The sequence below is a fragment of the Pezoporus occidentalis genome, unplaced genomic scaffold, assembly GCF_034315485.1.
Source record: "Pezoporus occidentalis ecotype Australia unplaced genomic scaffold, CSIRO_AGI_Poc_V1 ctg126, whole genome shotgun sequence".
NCBI lineage: Eukaryota > Metazoa > Chordata > Aves > Psittaciformes > Psittacidae > Pezoporus > Pezoporus occidentalis.
The window spans coordinates 1,406,687-1,425,751 of record NW_026913060.1 but is presented as its reverse complement, the minus strand read 5'-3'; the positions used below and the strand labels follow the sequence as shown (position 1 = coordinate 1,425,751).

Sequence of the window (19,065 nt, the reverse complement as noted above, 5' to 3'; positions counted from 1 at the left end):
ATTATTAGATGGGGAAGCAGCAGCTTTGCTGGGCCACATACCAGTAAACCCTGAAATGTGTCCAGTGTACCTGGCAGTAGAGACAAACTGGGCAACAGGCTTCTTTGGGTTCTCTTCAATGGGTAATGTATTTACCAAAAAATACCATTTAGGGTTAACTGAAACCAGACATCAGATTAAATAAACGAAGGCAAAAGCACTATTAACATGAAAACATTTTCTTTCATAATTTTCAGAAGAGAGGGTTTCACATTTTTCTTCAAAGCAACTTGCTATAGCCTAAGTCATAATGTTTTTTAAAAGTGAAAAAGCAACCCTACAAATGAATGCTTCGGTTTGGTTGAAAAGATTTTTTTAATGGTTTGGATTTTCCCTTTTTTATCCCACTGAGGGAAAAAAAAAATTGTCCTAGGTCACCCTTACAACTTTTTTTCCCCAGATTTTTCAGTTCAGCCTGCAAACTGAAAAATCACTGTGGGCACAGCCTACTTGGGAGTTTACTGTCCCTCTTTGTATTTGAATCAGTCCTAAACCAAAGAAAATGGGAAGTTCATTTCACCAGGTAATACCAACTATAATCAAGCTATTTAAGCACACAAAAATACTGACAATAGGAGGAGTTGTGGCTGTTTGCAATGGGCTGAACATGACCCAGGAGACAGACAAGAGCTCCCCTGGTTCCAAAAAACATTGCCATCTACAAGGTTCCTGCTATACCACCCTGCTTTCATATAAGGCAATTTATAAACTGTGGGTCCCATCCTGCATTTTCAGAGTCTGACTGAGACACGCTGATACCACTTATTTGCAAGCAATGCAAGATCCAGGGAACCCATCCTACCTGCTCTGCAAAGGGTTCGGGGGGTTGGGATTTTTGGGCTGGGGGGAAGCAAGTGGAGAGACACGCAGCATCCTTCCCACTAGCAATATTTGAGCATCACTCACGTGACCTGAAAACAACATCCCTTTTTTTGCAGAGTGTTACGATGTCTGCAGGGACAATACAGTACTGGATAGTTGCATTGCAAGCTCAATAAAATGAAAAGGTCTTACAAGGATCCTTGTTGGGACAGTCATCTGGTTCAAACACAGAAGACAACAAAATCAGGGAAAAAAGCCCACAATAAATTAGGTATCAGCACAGCTTTCTAAATGGTCTACAACAACTACTTGCAAGACAAAAAAAAAAAAAAAAAAAAAAAAAAAAATCACAGTTCTAGTACTTAGAATCTTGTCTTTGTTTTTTAAAAAACAATAATCCACAGGTTTTGCATAAAAATAAACATTTTAAACTACAGCACTATGTTAATTGGATCAACCCGCTTTTTTAATATATATAGTTCTATGTATATTTAAATGTATATTTTTTTCTATGAATATTTTTTAAAGGATTAATGGGAGTCAAGTGCATAAAAATAGATATTCTGGGAAAATAAAAAGAGTAATAATAAAGACAACCCCAGTGAAAAACAAAAACAAAAACAAACAAGGCAGTATTCTAAAGCAACAACTCATCCTACTACTATAACTTGTGGAGTCCAGTCCTTCTGTACTGTGAGCAGCTACTCCTAAATACTATTGGGTTTTGTAACAGTGATGTAAAAACAAATTCCTGCATGTTTGGTTTTTTTTTTAATTAAAAAAAAAAAAAGGTGGGGGGAATTGGGTATATAGGACAGATCTTGATGCCTGTTACATTGCTGTCAACAACATACAAAGATCATCTCCCCAGGCTGAAAGCAGGAGGAACTCCAGCAATTCTTGCATTTATAAGAATATATTTTCTAATCAAAATCTAATCTTTCCCTCTGAACTAAAATTATAAAAAAAAAAAAAGAAAATAAAATTAAATAAAACCACACACCAAAACAAAGCCCTCCACTTGTGCTCTACAATGTTTCTCTGTTGCCTTACAAATAGTCAAAACAGGTTGGAAAAGTGGGATTTTCAGTAGTGTGTGTGTCAGCATTCCGTGCATCTTTGACAAAATCCAGTTCCTAACAGTTAGGAAGATTATTTCAGAGAGTGATTCTGTCCCTTTACAGCAGGAAGTAACCTCACTGTTAAAAATCCATTCAAGGCAAAAAGATCAGGGGTGAGTGGGGCACATAAGAAATGGTAATAGCCTGACCTGTTTGCCACCTGCATCAGTATTCAAGTAAAGTTTAAAGTACCTTTGTGGGACTTTAGTCTTGGAGGGTCAGACCAGCTTATTTTAACAAGTGTAATACGCACTCTGAAACAGCCTTGTCATCTGTTTGCTTAAACTAAAAGAACTCAAAAACAAATAGAAGCAAAGGAAAAGTATAGGAAAGGTCTCAGCATCAGTATTAGATTGCAGTGTCTTCTTGACACTGCCACTTTGATATTCTTGCCTCCCTTTTTAATGCATTAAAATATTATGAAGTCATGCAGCCATTTTAAATGAGTACTTCAAGAGTCCAGTTTTCATAGAGGTTAATTTGATCACCAGCACAGCACTGGGGAAAGCTGATCTAACAATATTTCGCTTACAGAATTCTTCAAAGGAAAATAAGAAATACAATTCCACAAATAACAATGCTAATTTAAAACACAGAAAGCAAATTGTTTTTTTCCTCAGTGTTTTTTCTCATTCTTTCAGAAAAAAAAAAAAAAAAGTCTTCCCTTATCTCTTTCTTTAAAAGCAATGTTACTAACCAGACAGATTTTAGAGCTTTCATCTACACGAATCTAAGCTTTTCTGAAACTGCCTGCAGGGTCTGGGGGGCAGAGAATCCCTTCTCCTATATTTCAGAGCCATCTAAATGGCATCTGCTTGTTTTGTCTTGTATCTTCTCTTGACTTTGTCCATTCCTCTTAGCATTTCACAAACCAGTACTCCTGTGAGAATTCAGGTGTCTGCATTCGAAAGACCTTTGGACGGAGCACAGCTTCACACATTTCATCTTCTCCATGCCCTTTCCATGTAGTTTCTTCTGTCTTCACATATACAAAATCATAGTTTGTGTAATATTGTTTTTAAAGGAAGAAAATAAAATACACGCACACCCACATACATTGTATTGGTGAACAGTATACACTGAATATTTTTTTTAACAGCATAACAGAAAGTTTGGCCTACTGTGGGTTGAATACATAGGAAAGGCTGAATTTTTATGGTTGCCATGCAAGCCACCTTCAAGACAAAACAGATGGACCAATCCAAGAGCAAAAGCGGCTTCTACTCTCAAGCCATCAGACAAATACTGCCTTTCCAGGAATTAGACTGACATCTCACCAATTCAGTCAATACAGTATTCAGAGAACCACTGAGTTGCTTCTGCATCAGTCCTCTGAATCCAAATGCTGTTAAAACCAAAGGGGGAAGAGGGTATTTGACTTGCCTTATTATTATTAATATGTATATATTTTGGTAACACTTTGAATTTCAATTTACTTCTGAAACCTTGCCCTTTGAGAAGAACACACCCTTTAAGTTGACTTTTCCCCAGGCTTCTGTTCCTTTAGAATTCTCTCTTCTTTTCATTTCACTGTTCTTTTTTCAATTATCTACCAGAAAACTCGCTTTCTTCCAGCAGAAATACGTCTGGTGGACTTGGGCTTTCACTGCACCCGTTCTGTGAAATTTTCTGGGAATACCCCTCGGCACTGGTCAAGTTCCTTGCGCTGGATCCAGTCAGACTCCTTCACACCCATCAGCCATCCTTCGTCCTGGAGGGGAAGACAGAGATCAGATGCTGAGGGACAGATGTGAGCAGGGACTTTTCTTACAGAGTGCAGGCCAAGGAGGTGTCAAGGCATTATGAAAGCCATGCTAATATTTGGCTTGGAGACAATTCAGGAAGAGAATGGGGGAAAAGTAAAAAATGCTTTCATTCCTTTTAAACAGGGAAAAAGCTACTTCCCAACAAAGTTTGTACCAAAGCTGCTATCTGACTGAGACTGCCTAGAAACAGTGAAATTGTAAACAATTAGCAATGTCATTATTTACACCCATGGAAGAAGGAGAGATTCTGTCAAAGAAAGACACTACAGCTACAGGATGCGAATCACCTATCTTACCTTTCACAATCTACACATGGGGAATATGGCATTCTCCATACTCATAAAAGAGATGGGCACCTCCACAGGGCAACCCACCCCATTCACCTTGAGCACAGGTCTTCAGAACAGCTGAATCACTCCCTGGAGATGCTCATTCCCTGTTCTAGTCAGGGCTCCTGGATGGTTAGCATTTCTGAGAGGTGGTACAGGCAAAATGAGTCTTGTTTGCTATGCTGAAATTCTGGACTGTGAGAATGAGGAGCGAAACCCATCTTCCCAAAACCCAGCAATCTGTTGGGGTTGATGCAAGGTAAAGTTGGCAAAACTCCTAAACTTCCAAAACAAAACAAACATCTATAAATACGGCTGAAGAATTTTCAGTGAGGCACGTGGAGTCCTGCTTGGTAGAACCTGCTCAGGTGAGAACCAGCCTTCCCACCCTCTGCCTGCAGGGTGTCTAGCATTGAGATTTCTATTCCATTGAAAGCACATGAGGGAGGCAAGATACTCAAGGTGAGAAGGCTGCACTGCTTGCAGCTCATGTGTGCAACCACCCTATTCTCTGCATGCCTTGGAGCTGCCACCATGAAAGTTTCCCTTCAGCACGCAAATATACCAACTTGTGAGTCATTTGCAGTGGGGTAGCCTACAGGTTAAGACTGCAGCATGAGGCAAGAGAGCTGTATGGGGGACCACTGCCTGCAAACTCAGCCATCTGCTGTGCATCCACTCCTCTGGGCAAAGCATGCACCAGGCTTATTTAAAGGTATGTTATCACATTCAACTACATAACTTGGCAGAACAGAAAAGCTCAGACAATCAGATGGCCTAAGTGGTGGGGAAATGGGGTATGTACGCATGTGGCTAACACAGTTTTTCTGACACTTCTGCTCTCCTGTAACTGTTAAGAGTTACCTGGGCATTTACTCATGGCGAAGCAACACCTCTCTTAAAACATGTTTTTAAAAACATACCTGCAAGTGCAGGAGCAATGCATCCCTCACTAGGGGTGATTCATGGGGCACATATTGCTTCCACTGCCATTTTACAGATTTTGCCCTCTTGCTCTGTTTTCTGCACATTTCATGTGTCAGCAGCTCAGACCAGCCATGGTATCTAAGTTCCCTGCTCCTTGCACGCTGTATTGGATGTCTGCAGGCTCAGTTAGCCCTTGTGACTACCTTAGATTTGAGCTTTCTGGGGATGCCACAGGAATGGCTTGAGATGGGAGTGCATCTGCAGCAGCCAGCTGCAGAATGACTGACATGCCATAAATCAGGAAGACAAACAACTAAGCAGAACACACTGGGCCCAAGTGTCTGGAAGGCAGCTTCCAACTCACAGCACAGCGAGCACAAAAGCTCATCCATTTGCACAAAGCATCTGTGCCATACAGCATGCATCAGTCCTATTGCATCCTGCTAGCAGGGTCTCTTCAGCTGCAGGGATTATACACAAAGACCCAGACTGATCCTTTCAATTTTGAAACATGTCACATGAAGTGCCAACTTAGAAGCAGTGCTGCCCTCAACTCCTTCTTCAGTCAAGAGAGATGAATCCAGGCCTGGCTGATGTACCTACAAACTGACACCTAAGCTGCAAGACTGGGACATGGCTCACAATCTATTACCCTAAGCTTCCTCCACTCACGTGCACAGCTCATGCACATGTTAACAGCTATCATTTTCTGGCTGGGTATGGTTAAGGTTAGGGAAATGAGCTGTAGGACAGGATACACTGTAGGAGGGTTAGAGGGCTTCCGTGCAGCTACAGCACCATGTTAGCAACACTCAGAGCTCACCCTCTGCAGCTTGGCGAGTCTTGAGTTCATGGCTGTTGCACCCACATCCAGCTAGAGTGCAAACATAGGGCATTGAAAACCTCTGCTCCACAAATGCCATCTCCTACCACAGAAACTAGGGGAGTTGCCACTCATTTCCAAACCAGAAAGCTTTCTGAGAAAGGAATGCTCACAAATGCTTGTGTCGAGCAGACCTACTTAGTGAACAGTTTTGTCTCCAGAAGAAATCACTGCCTCTCCCCCATAAAACCCTTCCCCCCAGAGCACCTAGCTCTGTGGGAACTGCTGGCACATTATAGCTCCCATTTCACAAGCAACAGCAAGATCTGCCTTCATAATTCAAAGCCAGTAGGTGAACCACAAAGAGGATCTCCTGTGACCAGTACACTACATCACTTTCCCTCTACACCTTGTAGAATCTAGATGTTGTCAGGGCTTGGCCAAACCCAAAGAGCTGGTGACTACTGAATCAATTTGGAGAATTCACTTCCTTTTCTGAACAAAAAGCTAGAGACATGAGCATGAATTAGCCGAAGTGATAAAACTGATGCAGACTTCATCAGCTGGAAGCCCTCAAACACAGCAAGTGAGAAGGATTTACTCAAGGCATCTAGAAATAGCTTGAAGAAAAACATCACCATTTAAATTCAGGCCGGAGATGGACCATGAGACTGTACTCTGGCGCTAAGCAACCTGCTCCAGAGCTTGATTCTGCTGCCATCTCCTGACCAAACACTCTGCTTCTGAAACAGCCATTGTTATGCTGAAGTTATGAGGCACCATCCATAGCAAGCTGCTTTCTCAGAGCCCCAGCATTTCTCAAAAGGGGAGAAAATACCATCATAAGCTGTGGGTCACTCCTGCCAATACCACAGTCTGCACTGCAGTAGTCACAAGGAATGCATCAAGTTTAGGAGCAGTGAGGAGGCAAAACGTGAGCTCTGTTTGGCTCCCTGATCAAGAAAGCCATTCTATCGGCTCTAATGTCTGACAGGGACAGGAAGCCATAGCTATTTTACATGCTTTATGCAGGATAATGTCTCCACTTTCCAGTAACAAGCAGAGTCCTCCCTTCCGTAGCAGGAAGCCAATCTCAAGCTCAAGGACAACCTGCCCTCACACAAGCTCCCAGCCACAAACTGATGGCTCTGCATCCAACCAGATGACTGTTAGTGGAGGAAGAAGCAGCTTTGGAAATCCCCCTGGCTCCTCCTGACCCAGGCTCACAGCCTGTCTTTCCCACTCACCTGTTCCTCAGGGTTCTCAAAAGGAATCACAAGCACCACATCCCCAGCCTTCAGCTGCAGCTCATCGCTGTCGGTGGCTGTGTAATCATGCATGGCCTGGACCTATGAGGAGAGGAGAGAAAAGCTTGGGTGAGGGCCAGCCTTCTCTCACAGAGCTTTGTAATGGGTGACAGGCTTTTCACTTTATTGGATAATTCAGGTTGGAAGGCACCATTGGAGGCTAACAACATGCTGCTCAGGGCAGGTCAAGCCTGGATCACAAATGCCACAGCTATGGGAATAACCACTTCCTTAACCTGATGGCTACATGCTCATTCATACAGCCTGGCATGCAGCTCACCTTTGCCACAAGGGCACCCTGGTGCATCTCATTCAACATGCTATGAATCAGCACTTCCCCGTCCTTCCTCAGGAGGGTTGAATTCCCACGGTAATGGCCTAAAACCTCACAGGGAAGAAAACCTGCATTCACTTGAATGGTGCCTTCTTTTGTTTTTACCAGCTGTGATGCAAGAGTATTATTATAGCCTCCCATGTGTCAGAGCAAGCAGAGAGAGGAAACATAGGGAACAGCATCAGTCTGGATCTTCACCACCAGAGACAGAAATAACTGTGGCAGAGAGAAGGAGGGATTTTGTTATACAGCACAGCCAGATGTTTAGACACCAATGCTCTTACTACAGTCCTTTGAAGCATCTGGAACTGCACAAAGCTGGGTTGCTGGAGAGGAAGGTGTATCTCTCCTTCAACTTCCTTCCTCCCTTTTAATGTGGCACAGTCCATGGCCATGCTGAGTGAAAGTGGTTGATTCATTACAGGAAAAAAAAAAAAGACTAGGAACTCTGTGCCGCACCACCATGCACTCACCTTGAATAGAAAACCTGGGGGCATGTCAGCTCTTTCAGATGAAGCTCCTTCCACAGTGCCATTGATGGTAGCAGGGAAAGTTTCCACAACAACAGCAGGCAGAGAGCTCTGGCAGGCAGCAACAGCCAAGGAAGAAGAAAAAAAAACATTGAGAAAAGAGAATCCATCCAAACCTGCAGCACCAAGTCCACCCTGGCAGATCCACACCCCACATCCACCCATGGCTTCAGGGAGTTTTCCCAGCACATCAGTCAGTGACAAAACACTCCAAAGGATGGCAGAGGCAGCAGTGAGAAAATAGGAGAGGTGAGCATGTTTTCCTTTGCCTAAGGCAGCAGAAGGGCAGAGCGGATTTGAGAGTTTTTTTCCAGGACTATAATGCCCAGCAATTCCCATTTGCTGCAGTCACAACACAGTTCTTGTGAAGTCCTCATGGAACAGACAACTCAAATGTGACAGCCAATAGGAACCAAGTGGCCATGAGATGGGACCTACTCCAGACCCCTAAAAATGTGGAAGTGTCAGGAAAAAAAAAAAAAAAAAAGGAGCCCTGGATATTCAGGTGACATCGGCAGAGCCCAGAGAACAGAGTGGGTAAACTTAAAGGCAAGCAAAGAGGATTCCAACAGACAATGCATGCGTAGGACAGCTTGGGCTGTGGGCTGGCTTCACAACGTGGGTGAAGGGACAGTTTCTTTTGTGCATCTTCCAGCATAGCATTTCACAGATAAAATGCAAAGGCTAAGTCTGGGTTCTGAATAACAGCATTGTAACTGCTGGGGTGGGAGGGATGTTTTTTTTCAAGCAGTCACATGTCTTTTCCCAGCTCAGCCTCATGCATCTGCTGTATGACAAAGGGATGTGATGGAGAAAAGGAATTGCTGTCCCTTGAGGCGCTTACCGATCCTGAATCAGCTTCAGTTTTAGATGGTTCAGCTCCAGCTGCTGCTTCTGATCCAGCTGCTTCAGCTCCGGCATGGGCTGCTTCTGCAGGCTGCAATACAAAAGTCATCCAGGTGGAAAGTTACGCTCATTACAACTACGAGCGAGTACAGAAAAGTGTAGCTCAGGCTGTCCAAGCGCTCTATGCTGTTGACTGCTGCCATCTGCTGACAAATAGGTGAGAAACCTCAGCGTCTTGCTAGGCATCTGTCTCCCTCTTGCTCTGCCACCCAGTGAAATCCCAGTAAAGCCTGCATTCCCCCACTTCAGCCATGCAGCAGGCAGTACCCCAGAAGAAATTGAAAAATCCTGTGCTTATTTTTTTTCTCACCATCTAAATTGCAGATCTACCTTACACAGTATCTATTATTATATATACACTGCCCATTTGTATGTGAATACAAGTCCACTTGCAGCCAAGGAACGAGGCTTTCTCAATAGCCCACTTCAAGGATCAACAATCAAGGAACATTTAAACCTTTGCATACTTTTAGAAACAAAAGAACATAGAAATTTCCACATATGGAAATTAGTCTGGACCCAGCATGGACATTAGCACTGAATCAAACTGAACTGAAAACTGTGTTTTCACCCAATTTTATTTTGGATAGACCCAAAGAGTCATGAATTTGGATTCTGTTGTGAATATTCTATTACTAAGAATTTGCTGTGAATATTCCACATGGCATGTGCATGCATTTGTGTTGGTGGAGAGAGGTGTGTTTTTCTAATGCAAAAAAGCTGCCACCACCAGGAAGAAATATTCAGCATCACCTACAAATCACAGACTGGCACAGACCATCCTAGGAAGCCCAGGGACAGGAGATTCTGTGTACAAAAACCCAGCCAAACACCTCTGATACACTTCCAGTGGTTCAAGTCTTTATTCTCCTTCACTGAAGTCAAGCAAACTCCGTTTTAACACAAAACTAAAGATATTCATTTGCCCCTTTCAGAAACTGCAGCAACACAGAAAATAACTTGGATCTGGTAGCATCAGTGCTGCAGATCAGCCCCTTGGGAGACTGGCCAAACAGCACCTGGGAAGACTCCTGACAAAAATCTCAGGGATCTAATATGCAGCCCATCATGGCCAGTCTATATCCATTTGTTCTCTATACCTGACAGCACACATGCCTCTTTGCAAAATCTAACCAGATACCCACTTCATATTTGCACAATAGATCACTATAGAGAGATTTACCATTTTTAATATGTGTGAATAAACCAGCTTTAGCATGCCTTCATGCTTCATATACTTGGTAAACACATGTTGATCTGGTTTCAGCTGGGATAAGAGTTAATTTTTGTCCTAGTATCTGGTATAGAGGTGTGTTTTGGATTTAGGATGAGAGTAATGCTGAAGACACACTGGCGTTGCTAAGCAGTGTTTGTACAGGGTCAAGGCCTTTTGTGCCTCTCACACCACCCCACCAGCAAGCACAAGAAACTGAGAGGCAACACAGCCGGGACAGCTGACCCCAACTGACCCAAGGGATATTCCATACCATTATATTCCATGTAACATACAAACTTTGGGGAAAGCTGGCTAGCAGTCCTACTCGGGAAAATGCTGGACATCAGTCAGTTGGTAGTAAGCAATAGTTTTTCATTTGCATCACTTGTTTCTCTTGGGTTTTATTCCACTTTATGTTATTTTGCTTTTCATTACAATTTTAAAAATTATTATTCTCATTATTATTTTAATTATTAAACTGTTCTGATCTCAACCCAGGAATTTTCTTACTTTTACCCTTCTATTTGTCTCCCCCATCCCACCAGGGCAGGGTAAAGGAGTGAGAGGACAGCTATGTGGTGCTTAGTAGCTGGGGTTAAACCACAACACACATACCCTTGAATACAACCACGTGAAAAACTAGGCATTGTCCAGATCTCTTAATACTGCAGTTCTCATAGTTCTAACCCTACAAAAGCTCAGTGAAAAGCAACAACCATGGTAACCCTTAACTCTATATCCATCTGGCTACTAGCCATGCACTGGCTCAACGCTCTAAGTATTTTTCTAATAACAGCAGTAATATAGACAAAATAAATTCCTGATTTAACAAAAAGCCATTATTTTACCTTTAGCTGTTCCAGTGGTGCCATTTAACACATGCTTGCCTCTCCTATCACACCCTTCCTTATGTCTCCCCATCGCCATGTCCACAGGCCTATATTGCCAGAGAATATTATGAACAGCAGAGCTATTCCCATCCTGCAGAGAATTCCCACAGCAGCTTTGGTACTGCTAAGGTAAACGTATGCATATGAAATGCTATAAAGGCTTCTCCTGTTTAATTGCATTCATTCCTAAGTTGCTTTTTATTTGGATTCCAGGAGAACTAGAACTGGGACAGATGCCAGCCCAACTCTATCTGGCCCAACATGACTTTTATGTGGACAAGTAAAAAGGAGATCAATGCGAGCTTCCTTTTTAAAATCAGCTAATTTGTAAGAATGATATTTAATAACCAGAGGAACTGAACCTAAATTAATCCCCTAGATTGCAATAAAGGGTGTTTTCATGTCAGCTACTTATTTTTCTATTTTGTGTACCTGTGGGCATCTCAAGGCCTACAAAAGCATTCAGAGTCTTGGAAAGATGCTACAGGGACAAGAGGAAGAACTGCTCACTGCTATTGCCAGGTTTGAAAGCTTTGCTTATTCCAACAGCAGCATCTTACACACTAAATGCAACTTTCCTAGTCTGCAGAACTAAGCAAGTTCTGCTGCATCCAAGATTCTATGCAGTTATTAACCTCACAGCATATGGGACTATGTAACCATGCAACAGGCCTCCTCTCATCAACAGCTAAGAACAACATTAGAGCAAAACCACTTCAGTAGACTTGAAGAGCAAAAGGATTCCCCGGCTATAAGGAGCTGGGCTCTTTAGCCAGATATAGTATGCCAAGGTGATAACTGGCACAGTGGGAATATGTTGTTGGGTAACATTCTCTAGTTGATTAAATTGTTCTTTGAGTGACATCAGTTTCCAGGGTGGAAAAAAATAATAACCCAGAACTGTATTATGCCCAGACTGTAAGCACAGCTTAATCAGCTGCAGTCATACCCCACCCCTGCCCATCCACTTGAAAGGCATAAGATGCTTCCTTGCAAAAACACAGACTTCATTCTTACTAAGACAGACTGACAATGCACATACAGGGGAATGACAGATGTTAAACACTGATGTCTGATAACACAGACAAAGGAAACCTCTTTCTGGACACGACCCAAACTCACATGAAGGAGAGCACACTGGCCACAGAGAATCTTCAGGCCAGGCTCTCAGCTAGGGTTAACTCATGTCTTCCCAGGTACAGACTCTACGTGGTGATGTGGCCCTTAAGAATGAAAAGGTTGGCAGGACTTGCTGATTGGCAAGATTCCCCAGCATAAGCCAAGGACAACTGCTTACATCTACACCATGGTGTTGCCAGCTCATGTAGCAGGTCTGAATACCCAAGAGCTGTCTGTCCACACAGCTGGCTGTTTGTCCAGAGGGGCTCAGAAGTTGTGCTCAAAATATCTCCCAATGAGCTGATCTACAGCAATCTGAAACCTTCCCAGGCCCGATATATCTAGAGGGTATAAATGAGCGTTTGGCTGTGGTACAGATGCAAAGCACATGTAGGGTCACTCTTGTCAGCAAGCTCCAAAGCTGAGGCTGAGGCAGATGCCAGGTAAGTCTTGGGCCTGTACTTAACTTCCAGTGTAGACATAGGCTGAGCTGATTCACATCGGCCTTTACGGCAATGATGGTCAATACATAGCAAACACCACAGATAATTCCAAACATGTATGTATACCCAATGGTACAGGCAGTAAGGATGAGGGGCAGCTGAGGCATTTATGCATTGCACATGAGACCAACAGGTAACAATGGGGAGTGGAGGGTGAAGATGATGCCACAGTGGGACTAAGTTTGAGAACATCATAGCATCATGCTAAAGGAAAGATGAGTGAGTTAGCAGGGAAAAGCAATGGATTTGTGTGCTGGTGGAAACTTAAAGTTTCAGAGTGTCAAACCTGACTTGCAAATATGCGGCTGCCCTTGAGGCTTCATGGAAAGTGCAAAAGTGGTTCCAGCAGCACATAGAGCAACTTCAGTTTGGGGTGTGCAGAAAGAAAAAGCAGCAATGCAGGCAGGTATGATGTCTGGCACACGGCACATGCACAGTAAATGATGAGATGAAAGCCATATGAAGTTCTTACCTCCCATAAATCCCAAGGTAAAGACTAAGCATATCAAAGAGCAACAAAAATAAAACATGTTTATATGTGATTATTTCAGTGAATACAAACATTACAGATGCTGATCAGACTGAAGCAGACATACACATTCAACAGTATTTATCCCTGCATGTTTCAAAAATATTCTTTTAGTACCTGAATTTACACACCCTTCTGCACTGCATATTCAAATGTAAGTACCAACGCATTTGAGTAAGGGTGGTTTTCTCCCTCTGGTATGAAGTGAGACAGTCAAGCCACATTCAGTTATCAGTGGCAGACCACATCGCTAGAAAAGAAACAAACCCAAGCACCTCATGAGTTTGTGGTCTATCAGGGTTAAATATGCTCCTGTATATCCACACCCAATAGCATCAGTGTGATTTCAGAACAATTTCAACTAGTGTCTTTGGACAGTAGTGAAATATCTTAACCTCTTTTGCCACAGTGCCCACCTTACAGGAAATAGATTTGCTTTCAAGACAAGGTGGCTTTTGATAGGTTTTCTGCTGTAGTTAGCACTAGAAAGTATTGATTTAAGACTCTTTCTTTTAATGACTTCTGAAGCTAAAAATAGATATGTTAAAACTCCAAATATGCTACTGCTGAGCAGTTTAGCAGTTTGAAAAACCTACTCAGTGTCTAATATTTGTTTCTTCCTGGAAGGGTAAGAAATAATTCTATTTTAAGTTAAATTTATACTCACTTCCTGCACCAGTTTACCCAATTATAAAAAAAAACACCCAAAAAACACCAAACAACCCAATAAATATTTTAAAAGAAAAAAGAAGTTTATCCTGGCATGCAGCTTGTTCTGTCAGACAAGGAGGCACAAAAATCTGCCCACTTAAAGTTCCAGAAAGTGGTTGTTTGCCATAGTGGTGTATATCAAACTAAGATACTAACTTGCAGATGCACTATTTTAATTTAGAAGAATCAAATGCTTAATGTTTGATCTCTCTAATACAAGAGGTCTTATTGCTACAAAAATGTGTGTCAATACAGGCCTATCTGACATGATGACACTGCACTGCAGAAATACTGTAAACATCCCAATTATGTTTATTACAAATTTTAATGGCAACCACAGGCAAAAAATTACCATCCAATACATATGAAATGGAAAGTCTCAGTGAAGACAACAGCCAAATTCAGGATGCGCTTCAAAGCCTCCAGCTGTTTAGACATAAAATGAAGCACAGTCCACCTGCCTCTGAGAGTGGATAGGACGAGGTAGAGGCAAGACCAGAATTAGGCATCTTCCTTTTTGATACTGCACTGCACAGCACTATGGTCAGGGAAGAAGCTGCTACGTTATATCCAGAAAAAGAAAGGCTTCACATCATTTGAATATCCATCTACAGCTTTATTCACCTGAAGTAACTGCAGATTATCAGAGTGTCCGTTTATTAAAAATCCCTTTGAGAGCAATTCATAGCAGGACCACAGAACAGAGGCTGAATTCCCACCCATGGAGTAACAGTTTAAATCCATATAGCATACAGAAGATGCTAATTCAGGGAGGGACATACATGGTTTCAACACATTGTCAATCAATAGATCATCAGAGCAAAGGACAAGCATCCCACAAACACCTAGTGCCAGACTTTGGCCAGGACAGTAGCCACTTGATTATCTCTGGACTTACACATCCAGTAGAGAAGACCAAGGTACCCATCTGCAAGGCACAGGTCTGGGCACCCAGCCCAGCCGCCCACAGCTCAGGTCCGTATTATCGTTCACAGAGGTGCAGGTCATGCCACACTTGGCAACAAGTTGGTTATGAAGAGAGAAGGAACAGTGATATGAACCAACCTGGGAGGCAGGTGTGGGGGTCTTCCCCACAGTGGCATCTGGTTTAATGGGATCAAAATCCAGATCCAACAGGCTGGCTCCCTCCTGGAAGGGCCCAGGGGCATCAAACTTGGCAGCAAGTGAGGAAGAAAAGCAGTATGAGCATTAGACATGCACACACACACACACAGAGTAGAGGGAGGGTATGTGATATCCAGGAGCTAAGGCTGCAAGCGCAGAAGACATGGTGGCACTGCAAACACCTGATGTGACTCCTGACTGCTTGGTGCCTATAATCACAGCAGTTCACATGGGTGCTACTGGAAACCAAGCCTGAGTCTTTTCCACAGGACTCATTCACCTTCTACCTGGCAAATGAGCTGACATGGTATAAGCACCTGACCTGCTGTCATCAAAAGGATCATCACCATGATTCAGAATGGCTTCTCTTCTATTTTATATCTATTCCCCATAGCTCATCCAGCTGCTTTTGTACTGAAGGCCCAGGACAGACTCCCTCAGCCACATACAGAACAGCTGCCACCCATACAACTTATCTCAGGAACATGGATCCAGGCAGAAAACCACTCAAACTGCTGAAAAGCCAGTCTGAGACCTCAGAGCTAACTCCCAAAGCTCCTAACTCCCTCCTGCCTTCCAAGACAGAGACACAGAACATGGCAACTCATTCAAGCTAAGGTATTTGAACCACGCCCCAGTCCAAAAATGTTTTCAATGGTTCCCATTTCTGGGCATCCCAGAAACATGCACACAAGTCTTCTAGCAAAGCATAATTTGAGAAGCTTTGCTCATCTCTTCAAAGTCAGCAGAATAACTGTGATTAGCACTCCAGCTAAAGACAGGACATTCACTGATTACCATTAATAAAACAGTCACTAGAAAAGACATGAGTCACTAGTATTCAAAAACAAACTATCACTTTTGGGGGTTAGATTTAACCTAATCACTACAAGTCACTCCTCTCTACCCAATGTCAACGGAAGCTACTCTGTCCAGGAAGTCCAGGAAGATCTGCCCATTTCCACTGACCTCCCAGATCACTGGCCGTACTGCTTCAGCTACCTTTCCAACATCACACAGAGTGTGGCAGGTCAGTCTGCAGTTATATCACAGTCCTACAATGGAAACCAACTCCTAGAAAGTAGACCGAGACACAACTTAAGAGAAATTCCTCTGAATACAAACCACACCACCATAATTTTCATCTCCTCTGGTTTCTTCTTACTCCAATTCTCTTCTGTATTTTCCCCTCCCTTATGAACACCTCTTTTTGAGATCCACAGGAATGAGGACAGGGAGCCAATCTCTCCCATCTTACAATAATAAACCCTGACCATATGCAAAACCAACTGGCATTCTAGTCCACTCCTCCACCACATCCAGGCCACCCATCAGAGAGGCTCCAACACCAATCTTCAGTTTTGTTTAGTAGTGAGACATCAAAGGCTCCAATCATGGAACTTTTCTACCTGACAATCAAGACTTACATGCAAGGGCTAGCACACTTTACCCAGATCTCCAGAACTCATTGGAGCTAAAACATCCAGTAGGAATGGCCCCGGGCCACGCACTGAACACTAGTGCCTGTTGGGTGCTTCAGTGAATATTGTTCTGGCAACCAGAGTCTTCTCTGAGACCCCCATCTGACTGAAAGTCATAGCAGTTCCCATCCTGGGTCAGAGCACTGACCAGGTGCAGAACAGTATGTCTGAGAAAAGGCTGGCATTCACATGGAAATACATAATACAAACCATGGGGCAGACAGAGCTGTCTGTTATGATACAGGATATAAGGATACATAGAAAAGATAAAGAGTTGCTCAACTGCCTGTGGTCCCCAACTTCCAACACTGCTGTCAAATCATCTTTCTGCTATGCAAGATTTACTGCAATGCAAACTCTGACACAGAGTTTCTTCCCTCCCCACTCTACCTCTGCTCTTCAGCAGCTGGGTGGAAGGTGGCAAGACAAAGGCAATGGAGCAGCATGATGCAAGGAAGAGTTAGAGAATGAGTCACAGATGAGCATCTATAGAAACATTACTTGTGTTTTAACAAGCGTTTAGGCAAAAAAAAAAAAAATTATATATATACATGTGCTTATATATATTTAAAAAAAAAAAGAAAAATAGTAGATGCAGGTATCTCATGATACAGCCAGAAATCTGGTCAGGCTCCTATGTATGTAAGGACTTCCATTTTCCTAGATCCAACACAGAATTCCCTACCTGGGCATCCTCTCTAGCAGTGATGAAAACCAGAAGGAAAATACATAATTTGAAAATGATTTTCCTTTTTGTGGGCTTCAAAAGGTGCCACAAGAGAAGAATATTCTGATGGGAACCACTGGGTGGGGAAGAGTGACAGACCATCTTCAGCACTCCAAAATTCACAGCGGACACAGCCCTGCTCATCTAAACTGGAGGTACCTATTCTCTGCAATGAATTTCACATAATTCATGTTGGCCTTCCCTATGCAGGTGAAGGCTTTAAACCACAAAACTCGTGTATGAAGGCACAGAGAGCACAAAACTGCCTTCTCTCAGAACTAGCAGGTGCCAGGGTCAGCACTTGGGGATGTAAAAGAGCAGAAAACAGATGCTTCATCCACACCCAGGATCAGTGGGTCTGGAGAAAGAATAATGTGGGATATGAGGAGAGCCATACTCCATGTCATTGCTACTGAACAAATGCAGCATTTACTTTCTGGCATCTTCATCAGTTTATTTCTCTTGTTTCTTCAATGAACAAAAGTTCTCAAAGGGCAACGTGTTAGCCAAAGCTGCCTTCCAGCCACCCTTTCCTCTAAGTTAGCCTCCCTTTCCCTTTGAGGTCCAATGTTGATAATGCCTTCCTCCTTCACCTGACCAGGTTTCGTGGCTTGACACCTCCAAAGAGAAGAAAGATCGAAAAGAAAAGTTCAGAGGCAGAGAAATATAAGGCAGGGCATAGCAGCTAACCTGCGAAGGGGTTGTCACACTTATCTCGGGGACAAAATTGTCATCAAACAGACTGATGATGTTCTCCTGCTTGATCTCCTTGGAGGGGGTGACTTTTGGAGGCGGAGGCACCGGAGGCCCTTTCCTCAACTGCATGCAAGTGAGCACACGGCCACAGCACAGATGGCGACACCCAAAAAAACGAGAGACAGGAACCAGGTTAGCCACAAAAACTGAAGGTGGGGGAAATCACAACCACAGGCACAGAGCAGGGTCCAATCAACTCCATCTGAAGAGAGAGGGAGGGAGGGTGAAGGGCTTAATTGAAACAAAACAAAACAAAACAAAAAAACAACCAAAAACAAACAACCACACACCTCCAGAGAAGGTTTGGCATCATTAGTTACACTTCAGCTGTGGGCTGAAGTTTCCCTCTGCAGAGGAGAAGCGTAACACAATTAATATGCATTGGCGGTACATGCATACATAATTAAAGCATGTGCAACCTTCAAAAGAACCACTGGGAAGGGAGCAGATCAATTAGTGAGAACAAAATTCAATAGACCAGGCCAGTACTGCCTCCCTTTACCATACTTACCATACCTAAGAGAATGAGAGATCAGACTCAGTTTGTCCTATTATCTGTAGGTGACCATGAGAACAGACTCTGATCTGCCCAGTACTGGTTCTGTGGTGCACTTGTTACGAGCGTACCTTAAGGTCTGAAGGAACTCTGATAGCTTCTTACCACTTCTTAGGTTTAGGCAATAACAATTCAGACTCCTGAGAAGCCATGACTGCTGGAGGCCCAACTCTGCTCTCAGTTTCACCAATGAGCATTGACACTAATGAAGTCAGGTTTCCCAAATGGAGATCCCAGAGAAAGCATAACAAAGTCTGACCCTGCAACTCTAACACACCCTAATACCCACTCAGACTCAGCCTGACACTGCATCCTGCATCCACAACCCTATGGGAGGCTGCAGTAAACCCTCCCTACATGAACCCATCCTTATCTTTTTCACATTTTCTTGTGTGCAAGCCTTCAGTGATCATTTCTAGAGCAAATCAAACTTTGAGAGGCTGCTACTGTGTTGGAACAAATCAGCCATTCAAGTTCCCAGCACCACAGCAATACTCAGCAATGACAATGCTTTCCATTTACAGTGATATTTTACAGTTACTTGATCT

At 43.2% G+C, this 19,065-nt stretch overlaps 1 protein-coding gene across 17 annotated transcripts in view; it reads right to left on the bottom strand.

The window, feature by feature from the left end:
* Window positions 1-360: 360 nt before the first annotated feature.
* Window positions 361-19,065, bottom strand: part of BIN1 (bridging integrator 1) — a 100,531-nt gene continuing 81,826 nt past the window's right edge. For 5 of the 17 annotated variants that reach the window (XM_062607801.1, XM_062607804.1, XM_062607805.1 and 2 more), the window contains 7 exons: window positions 17,896-18,024; window positions 14,938-15,045; window positions 13,105-13,128; window positions 8,843-8,935; window positions 7,942-8,049; window positions 7,075-7,176; window positions 361-3,693 (listed from right to left, as the gene is read on the bottom strand). In XM_062607801.1, coding sequence (XP_062463785.1) covers window positions 3,586-3,693; window positions 7,075-7,176; window positions 7,942-8,049; window positions 8,843-8,935; window positions 13,105-13,128; window positions 14,938-15,045; window positions 17,896-18,024 — 672 coding nt within the window. In that variant the 3' untranslated portion in view covers window positions 361-3,585. Of the gene's footprint in view, window positions 3,694-7,074; window positions 7,177-7,941; window positions 8,050-8,842; window positions 8,936-13,104; window positions 13,129-14,167; window positions 15,046-17,895; window positions 18,025-19,065 lie in introns of those variants that run through there. The other 12 variants (XM_062607807.1, XM_062607810.1, XM_062607811.1 and 9 more) reach the window with 5 other exon arrangements.